The following is a 10,246-nucleotide window of genomic DNA, read 5'->3' on the forward strand; positions in this document are numbered from 1 at the left end:
TATATAATATGTAATATATATAATATATGTAATATATATAATATATGTAATATATATATATAATATATGTAATATATATATAATATATGTAATATATATATAATATATGTAATATATATATAATATATGTATTATATATAATATATATATAATATGTATATAGTGTGTTCCTGTGTAACATTCAGTTCACACCAAAATGGGAACGCCAGGTACGAGCACAATAGGTTTGCTTGGTCCCGTACACCCCTCCACTTGGGATCAATGCCATTTAGCCTCCCTCTTCTGAAGTAAAGAATGCGGTGATGGGTCCTGGCTGGAGGGGGGGGGGGGGTGTCATGGAGATATCTGATGAAATGAAACATCTCAAATCAATTAATGTTTCAAATATTGGTCCAAACAGTTGAAACCAGTCCAGCTTTTAAACACACTATGGAGATTAAAATTGGATAGTTTATTTCCAAACGTGTGTATCGCTGTTCGAGTGTTCTGCACAATTCCCGTGACAGTTGCCGAAGCCGAAAGGTCCTTCAGCAAATTGAAGGAAATAAAAAATGTACATCGCTGAACCATGTCTCAGGAAAGGATTAGTGGGCTCACCTTGCTTGCCTTAGAGCCTGATCTCGCTCGGACTTTTAAATACGATGATGCAACTAACGATTTTGCTTTGAAAAAGGCACGGAAAACAGATTTGTTTTGATTACTTCTGAACTATTTAATTGTTTGTAAATCAATATTATTGAGTAGCATAATCCTTTTAAATGCATTATATGTTAAAAATTTTAAATAATATACTACAGTGTATGATTATTCTGAATGTAGTGATTCGATATGAAGTAATGACTGTTCTGACGTAAAAATTTTTGCATTGTTATTAAATTTAGACATTTTTATATAGTATATGACATTTGAATTGTTGTGTTTTAGTAGGATGTAAAATATATATCATTTTTATTTAAAATGCACATCATTTATGATTTTACATCGAACTAAGGGCATTAAATTAATTTGTATAAATTATCAATATTACAAAATTTTCAATGTAATGAACGTGGTTCAATGTGTTTCATATTTCCGAAGTAATAAAATTTATTGTTACTTTAAATTATTTTAATAATATTTATATTCAGAATAAATTATTATACTTATGTATTTTAAACACTCATATTATAATGCAATTTCTGATTACCATTTAAGATTTTTTTTAGCAGAATATACATCAAAATTAAATATTATTTGTATTTTGATGGGATTAACAATGTAAAAGTGCACTGAGATAATACATGCGAATGCTCTTTTTTTTTTGCGTAACTAGGAAATAGTTATGTATGTTCGAATAAAGGATGCAATTTTATGATACCATATATATTTATGGTATACGTAGTACGTAGTAGTGGTATGCAAAAAAAAAAAGGAAGGGGGCCTACTACCCCAGCTGCTCAGGGGCCCACGAATTCTCTCAGCGGCCCTGCTTGCAGGTGAAGCTAATGGCTCGCAATCAAGATGGCGTCGACGGTGAACACGGTTAATGGTGTTGAGGTTATGTCTGTCTGCTCCCCTGACCGAGAGTAAACATGTGCTTGCAGGTGAAGCTAACGGCTCGCAGTCAAGATGGCGTCGACGCTGAACACGGTGGTGGGCTACGTGGTGTTGAGGTTATGTCTGCTCCCCTGACCAAGAATAAACGTGTGCTTGCAGGTGGAGCTAATGGCTCGCAGTCAAGATGGCGTCGACGGTGAACACGGTGGTGGTGTTGAGGTTATGTATGCTCCTCTAACCGAGAGTAAACGTGTTTTTGCAGGTGAAGCTAACGGCTCGCAGTCAAGATGGCGTCGACGCTGAACACGGTGGTCGACTACGTGGTGTTTGCTGTGTTCATCGTGGCCTCGTGCTCGGTGGCCATCTACAGCAGATTCTCCGGGCCCAAGCAGAACACCAAGGCGCAGTATGTGTTCGCCACGGGCAGCGTGTCGATGGCGGCCATGATGCTGTCCATAGCGCGTGGCACGCTGGGAGTCCGCTCCTTCCTGGGTAAGTGCCGTGGAGTTGGTATGCTGTGATACGTCGTGTTTTGGCAACACCCAGGACATTGCGTCAATGGTGTTTCACACGTCTCGTGATGATTAATTAACAAAGAACCTTGTTACCTTGTAATATTTTCGTCTGAAAGTGTATTTCAAAAGATTTGGAGGGTAATTATTATCGAAAATAATATGGCTACCAATTAAAGATTCTCACATAACCTCAAACATGTTTGAAAGTCACACTACCTCAAGTTTTTATTGGACTGTCGGCATTAAGTTTTCAATTTTAATATAATTTTAAAATTGAATAATGTATCATAGTGCCGTATGGAAATTTTGAGCGTATGAAATTTGAGCATTGTTTTTTTCAAACGCTGCTAATTAAACTATTTATAATTAACTACATAATAATGAATGTTAGGTAGGTGATGTTAATTTTAAAGTTGGACACCATTAAAATAATTTAACATATAATATTCATAGATACTAATAGCTCTTATGTTGGCTATTTTAAAGATTTGAGACGAAAACACGTCATATCATATTCTATGATTATGGCTAACATTCGACATACTTTATAGTAAGTCCTATACACCAACAATTTTGTGGAAACTCAAGTCATCAAACCAAACATGGTTGCTGTAGTGACGTTTATGTGAAATCACAACCCCCAACATTATTGTTGGAAGGCGTTAGCTTGATAGGACGTTAGGTATATGATTTTCGTTGTCGGTCACTTCCATAAAATACATTCCTTATAAACTGTTTCAGCAATGCAAACATTGTACACGGTGTTCATAGAAGAATGTCCCAGTTTCAATGGTATATGTTATGACAGTTTAATTTACAGTATTTACGTAAAATCATACATCAAATATAAGGTAAACTACTTAACCCAGTTTTTTCTTTCAAATGTTCATACGTGCACCTTTTAGTTATACGGCACACATACAATCTAAAAGTTCCATTCTTACCACACTTTGGTTAACACGTCCGGAGTAATGGAAGCAATAGACCCTTCATTCTGTGTCTCAACTCTGGAAAATCATTAGGTAGCGGCGGAACGTAGACACGATCTTGTATAAAGCCCCAAAGGAAAAAAAATCGCATGGCGTTATGTCGGGTGATCGTGGAAGCCAGCGAAAAAGAGCTCTGTCATCTCGACCATTAGGACCAATCAACCACCCCATTTTGCGTAGGTGGCGCTGCAAGCGAGAAAATAACAAAGCAGTACTCACGCATGCACTTATAAAAAAAACTGTTTTTAGTTACTCTTTGTGACCTTGTACCAAAACTCTACAAAGCTTACAGTTGATAATAAAAAAAAATTATAACTGTCAAATTCTTTTATGGTCACCCTGTACTTCGTCGGATATGCAGAGTTTCTTCGCAAACATGTTGCAGATCTTCAGCTAGCCAGAATCAGCCTCACACTGTGTCCATCTAGTGGTGCATGCGTGCTCGGGGGCTGTTTTGTAGATACGGTGTGATAGATGTCATCAGCTCACGAAACACATGCCTCATAAGCTTCTACACTCAAGCCACATAATACATTTGCCATTTGCTTCTCCTATCCTGACGAGCCGCGAAGTGAAATGATGGCGGTTGGAAATCTTGTGCTATTTTGATGAGTAGAACGTGTTTGTAGACCCATAAATTCTTTGGAATCGAAATATTAAGTTTCGCACTGCTGTAAGCTCTTAACTGGGTGACCGAGGGGTCCCAGGGATGTGAGAGGTATGGTTCCGTGTCGTAGCTATTCAGATTACACGGAGGGGGCTAGCTCTGCAGGTGGTCTGGGGGTGAACGGTGGAGCTGGGGGCGGGTCGGTGGGGCCGAATTTGGGATGGGTCTCCTCAACCTCTCGACCTAGCCGTGCGCTCGTCAGTAACATGCCGCGAATGGAAATGGCGAATCTATTTCCCAGTTCTTGGAACCCATGTTGGACACTGACAACAGTGTCTGGCTTGTAAAAGATCCATCTTTTCTCCTAACCAGGACTACGCTCTAATCGGGATCAGTTGCCTGGGGGAGTTTTGGTGTTTTCATGAGGTGTGAACCTAATAATGTGCTGTAAGCTATATTCTGGCCGCTGGCACGGCGGTGTTGGCAGAATGGATGTGTTATTCTGGTTAAGGCCTATTGAATGGTCTGCTATGCCATTCAGAAGGAAACCGGGAACACCTAAGGCCTGAGGTGACCCTGGGAGCATATCTGCTGGTGTGTGTCTCGGGCGGCCATAACAACAAAGCAGCGCTCCTAGTACACCCAATACGGGTTCCTACCTGGGAGGTGGTGGAGTTGAGGCCGAGCCAGGCTTTGCCCCCGGAATAACAACTGTCACGAGGGTGCTCTGTGTTTGAAGTTTGAAGAATAGCCAACCGCATGGGCTTAGGGAAGCCTTCTTTTTACAGACGAGAGAGCCAAACGCCCGATCGTGCATCTTCGGTTTTTTTTTGTTCATTTTAACTCATGATAACTAATGGTCAATTAGGTTACGTTAGCTACATTATAAATACTTTAAAACATTGTGGACGGTTGATTTTGTTAGGTGAGCTACATTAAAGATACTGTGAAAACATGTAAACGGTTTCCTAGCACTGGATAGCTACATATTAAAAAGTTATTTGCTAAGCAACCATGAAATGATTTTACAGTATTTTTAATGTAGCTTTACTTACCTAATATAACCAACCATCCACAATGTTTTAAAGTATTTATAATGTAGCTAACCTATCCTAATCGACCGCAGAATTTAATGCCACACCGGTTCATACAATGAGATAGAACCGGGGGGGGGGGGGGGGGGGGGAAGTGCGCATGAATTTCGGGGAACTTCGGGTGTGGCTCCGTCTGTGAAATGAAGGCTTCCCATGAGCTTAGATCCCCGGGGGGAGGGGGGGAGAAATCAAGAAGCCCCTTGCCTGCACTTGCGAAAGCGTGACTGTAAATGCCAAAACTTAATGTCTTATGGGGTAAACTTTCGTGTATATTTTAAAAGTTTTCTGCTTACCGCATGGATGTAGGCCGAAATATGGGCAGCGTATCTACAGCATAAAATCATCGTGTCCGTAGATGGCGTGTCGGTCAACCCCACGCGTGTTAGGGGATGGTGTCTCCCATTTCATGTTTCTTGGCTGTCAAAAATCGTAACAAATTTGAGAATTTTTGAAATGCCAGGTAAGTTTAATTAATATTTTCTGAAAGAAATTCAAACTATTTCTTGAAGCAGCCAGTAAGTAGCATTGCAGTTAAACCTAAAGAGTTTCAGTTCTTCAATGAATTAAATATCTACTTATTTGTACAACCCCCCCCCCCCCCCCAAAAAAAAAAGTTTAAAAAAATGTAACTTCGGCAGCTAATTATGCAAAAAGTATGCGCTGTATATATTTTTCATTTCATGAAAGTTAAACAATTGAAAAAGACTAAAAGTTATCTGTAATTACTGTGAAAAGAAAATCTTGACCTGAAATGGGAGGCACCCCTTTTAACTCTCGGGGCATCACAACCCTTCTCTTTCTGAATGTGTGCGTGATCCCCCTCCTTGGGAATTCTACAGAAAATCCCGTAGCATGTGTTCCGGGTAGAGGAATCTGATCTGCAGGCAGGTAAGTAGATGCGCACCCACCATGCCTGAACGAGTTAAGAGTTCTGCCTGTTGTGGCGCTGGCTGTCTCGGGTGTAGAGCCTGCATGCACGGGGACGCGCCACAACGCCGAAATAACACAACGCCGACATACACTAACGCCGAAAAATGTCATTGCAGGACTGCCACAAAGGTTAGACTAGACTATGTTTGGTTCGACTAGGTTAGGTTAGGAAAGGATAGGCTTGGTTAAGTTAGGTTATATTACGCTAGGTTAGGTTAGGTTAGGTTAGGTTAGGTTAGGTTTTATTGTGGTATTTCGGCGTTGTGGTAACGACCCGGCCTGCACTGAGCTCTCTGCGCAGGTTACCCGTCGGAGCTGTACTACAGGGGGAGCGCCATGTGGGAGACGCTCTACGGCATGATATGCGCCTACCCCATCGTGTGCTTCGTGTTCGTGCCGGTCTACTACAGCCTGGGCATCACGTCGGTCTACCAGGTACAGCGCCTTCACTGCTGGGGTAGGGGAACACTTGCTGGCAGATATGTTGTCGAGGTCGGGGCATCTATGACTAGAGACCGGAAAAATTCGCGGATTCATTTCGCGATATGCTAGAATCCAAATAATTGTACTTCTATGCGACTTCTGCAATTGGTTTGCTGTTAACCTGGAGGACTGTGGGCCAATTGTAGACCCCTCAGTCAAAAGCAGTATCGAATCGCGAGTCTTCCCCAATTGAGACGCCTCACGAGTCAGCAGCCAATGAACAGGCGACGTTTGCACGGGTGTGCACAGGATAGTGGAGTCTAGCCTGGAGGTCATTGAACCCGCGAATTTTTCCAGTCCCTATCTATGACCCTTGCCGATAGTGTCATTTGAGAGGCGAGCTCATTTCTACTAGTCTACTTGGCAGTTAAGTTATTTTTTTTTCAGCTCCTTGCAAATATTGGAAGCTTAAGAAAAAGCACAAATTCAGAAACAAAATTGAGCATGGATATTTAAAGTTCATTTATAAGTCTCTGCATGTGCCTTGTTTGGCACAGAGGCTCAGTTAAGGAACTATATTTTTATTGCATTCAATACTGGTGGATCTTAAACTGTTCACTCTGTGGCGAGTGGCATGTCGGCGAACATTTACGTGCAACAAAGGGGGGAGAAAAATAATGGATAAAAATGTGTAAACGAACCCTTAAATTATATCTGTATATGTCACGAGAAAAAGATAACTAAATGTTACTTCACTGTGATCACTTAAAAAAAATATTTCTACTTTTCAACGTACTCCACGCCATTATTTATGCACCCGTTCCATAATTTTATCAGTGCTGCAATACCAGCTGGTTGAAAATTGTTTTGGCTTGCTGTCTCAACCAAATAAGAATGGCTACTATTCTATCAATCTGCAAGCACCATAATCATTTTGAAAATGAATGACGCATGAATGCGAATGTTTCTAGACAATATGAAATAAATATAATGAAGTTTTGATGATGCTGCCAATCTATTAACATTCTTGGAAACTACTTGCTACTTAATCTTATCTAAATAGTGTCGTACTTAAGGGGGTGGTGTCTTACACTATTTTTATTAAATTATTTCTTGTTTTTCATGTGATTTTAAATAAATTCCTAACACTTGTCATTGTAGCTCTCCAGCGTAGACACGTCTTGCCATAGAAGCTCTCCAGCGTAGACACGTCTTGCCATAGAAGCTCTCCCTCGTAGACACGCGTATTGCCATAGAAGCTCTCCCACGTAGACACACGTCTTGCCATAGCTCTTCCGCGTACACACACGTCTTGCCATAGCTCTTCCGCGTACACACACGTCTTGTCATAGACTCTCGCCCGCGCAGACACGTCTTGCCATACTCTCGCCCGCGTAGACACGTCTTGCCATAGACTCTCGCCCGCGCAGACACGTCTTGCCATAGACTCTCGCCCGCGCAGACACGTCTTGCCATAGACTCTCGCCCGCGCAGACACGTCTTGCCATAGACTCTCGCCCGCGCAGACACGTCTTGCCATAGACTCTCGCCCGCGCAGACACGTCTTGCCATAGACTCTCGCCCGCGCAGACACGTCTTGCCATAGACTCTCGCCCGCGCAGACACGTATTGCCATAGACTCTCGCCCGCGCAGACACGTCTTGCCATAGAAGCTCTCCCTCGTAGACACGCGTATTGCCATAGAAGCTCTCCCACGTAGACACGCGTCTTGCCATAGAAGCTCTCCCACGTAGACACGCGTCTTGCCATAGCTCTTCCGCGTACACACACGTCTTGTCATAGACTCTCGCCCGCGTAGACACACGTCTTGCCATAAGACTCTCGCCCGCGTAGACACACGTCTTGCCATAGACTCTCGCCCGCGTAGACACACGTCTTGTCATAGACTCTCGCCCGCGTAGACACACGTCTTGCCATAGACTCTCGCCCGCGTAGACACACGTCTTGCCATAGACTCTCGCCCGCGTAGACACACGTCTTGCCATAGACTCTCGCCCGCGCAGACACACGTCTTGCCATAGACTCTCGCCCGCGCAGACACACGTCTTGCCATAGACTCTCGCCCCCGCTGACACGTCTCGCCATAGAAGCTGTTCTGTGTAGACACGTGTTGTGCTCGGTGTGGTTGCAGTACCTGGACCTGCGGTTCAAGTCGCGGCTGGTGCGCTGCCTCGCCTCGCTCACCTACGTCATCCGCAGCCTGCTGAACCTGGGCGTGACTGTGTTCACGCCCTGCGTGGCCCTCAACACGGTCATCGGCCTGCCCTACTGGGCCTCCATCTTCGGCATCTGCTTCATCAGCATCATCTTCACCATCATGGTAACATTTCACTATTGCCTGCCATGGCTTAACGCGAGGCTATTAAAGAAACAATACAAGTTGTAGTAACCTCTGTGTTGCTGTTGCTTTTGTTTTCATGAAATATATTTAAGAATTAAGACCAATAACAACTTTTTTTAAAAGCTTTTACAATATTTTTGGTGTTTCTGATTTATTGACGGAAGATTTATCCTTCTAATTGGGTTATTGTAAATGTGCATATTTTTTTTGTTCTGTACGTGTTTACCGTTGCTTCTTGACTGCTATAATCCGCTCGGATCTTTATGTATGCATGACAGTTTTTGTTTCATCAGGAACGGCGGTTCTCGTACTTTTTGAATATTAAAAAATCGGAACAAATAATTGAAGGCGCACCATATATAAAAATTTCTGCGATAAGATTAATAGTAATTAAGTATAACACTACAGAAAAAAAAATATTTTGATAAAAAAAAATTCAAACGTACCTTCAGATTGAAGTAGCTTGGTTTCGCGTCCAAGGCGAATATATCAATGACGTTTCTGTCCCCGTCGCAGTCGCAATCATCAGGGTAATTTAAGAGCCCCGCCTCAGGGGTGTATGTGTGTCGGCGAGGCAGGATGATAAGCGCGACGCTAGCTTGTGCTTCTAGCGCTGTCTCTCATCTGAACTGGCGCGCAGTCTTCTCGTCGTCACATTACTATGAGATTCGAGCGGTGACCATTACATGGCCGAGAAATGAAGATAAAGGTGTAATGCAAGCCCCTTGAGTTCTTTCAAGAATCTGTACCGGTTGTTTTACGCCAAAATATTACTCTGAAAACATGCGTTTTAGCCATTTTAACTCTTCTAAAAAAATACGGTTTAAAAACTTAATCCTAAATCAAAGGTACTTTTCGGCCCTCAGCGAACTCTTAAAAGCTTTTCGTAAGCAGACCCCACTCTGATATCTTGAGTAGTTTTGAAATCGCGTTGTTTTTCCTGAAGCTTTGCGCACCGTGTGTGTGCCCGGGTAGGCGGAGCCCTTAACCACCCCTGATGATGGCTGACTGCGATGTCGACCGAAACTGTGGTGATGTATTCGCCCCGGGAGCCGGGCGATCTCGCACTGTCGCGCGCGGTGTCCAGACAGTGTGAGACTCTCACTTGAACTGAGAGTGACGGTGAACAGTTTCGGGCCGTCGCGCTCACGCTGTGGTTTTGTTCTGTGTCGCCCGCAGGGGGGGCTGAAGGCAGCCATCTTGGCGGACGTGCTGCAAGGACTGACCATGATCTTCTGCAGCTGCGCCATCATCGTGCAGGGCGCGCTCAACACGGGGCTGTCAGACGTCTACACGGTCCCGCGCGACGGCGGCAGACTCAAGTTCATGAAGTGAGCACCCGCACCGTTGTCACACCGGGGAGAACTGGGTTACCCGCGGTTTCGACGGCCTTCAGGATAGACTGCACACACTCCCCCTGTGCACTCGGGCGAATAATGCAAGTTCATATGGCTGCCCGACTTGCGAGTCGTCTCAGCTGGTTCGTCTGTGATTCGATCCTTCTTTGGTTCCCGAGAGGTTTTTTTTTTTAACTGGTTGAGATTCGTCCAGATGAAACAGTAAGCCAATATAGCAAAATTATCTAGGAGGTATGTGTGTTTGAATTCTAGCCTATCACCGAATGAATCCGCGAATTTTGAAGGTCTCTACTGATAAAATAATCGCACTTGGAGATGTCTGTTTCACAAGTCGCTACATGTCTGTATCAAGTTCCGAAAGTTCGCACTCCTCGCTGGAGCTGGGCTCGACAGTGGTTCGCCCCTCACCTCGCGCCTGTCCACTCACACACA

General features: G+C 43.5%; 1 protein-coding gene across 3 annotated transcripts in view; it reads left to right on the plus strand.

Moving 5' to 3' along the window:
* LOC134540877 (sodium-coupled monocarboxylate transporter 1) overlaps nucleotides 1-10,246 on the plus strand; it is a 154,468-nt gene that overhangs the window by 116,264 nt on the left and 27,958 nt on the right. For all 3 annotated transcript variants that reach the window (XM_063383899.1, XM_063383900.1, XM_063383901.1), the window contains 4 exons: nucleotides 1,799-2,028; nucleotides 5,973-6,106; nucleotides 8,247-8,435; nucleotides 9,636-9,787. In XM_063383899.1, the coding sequence (XP_063239969.1) occupies nucleotides 1,824-2,028; nucleotides 5,973-6,106; nucleotides 8,247-8,435; nucleotides 9,636-9,787 (680 nt within the window). In that variant the 5' untranslated portion in view covers nucleotides 1,799-1,823. The remainder of the gene's footprint in view (nucleotides 1-1,798; nucleotides 2,029-5,972; nucleotides 6,107-8,246; nucleotides 8,436-9,635; nucleotides 9,788-10,246) is intronic.

Source organism: Bacillus rossius, chromosome 17, assembly GCF_032445375.1.
Source record: "Bacillus rossius redtenbacheri isolate Brsri chromosome 17, Brsri_v3, whole genome shotgun sequence".
NCBI lineage: Eukaryota > Metazoa > Arthropoda > Insecta > Phasmatodea > Bacillidae > Bacillus > Bacillus rossius.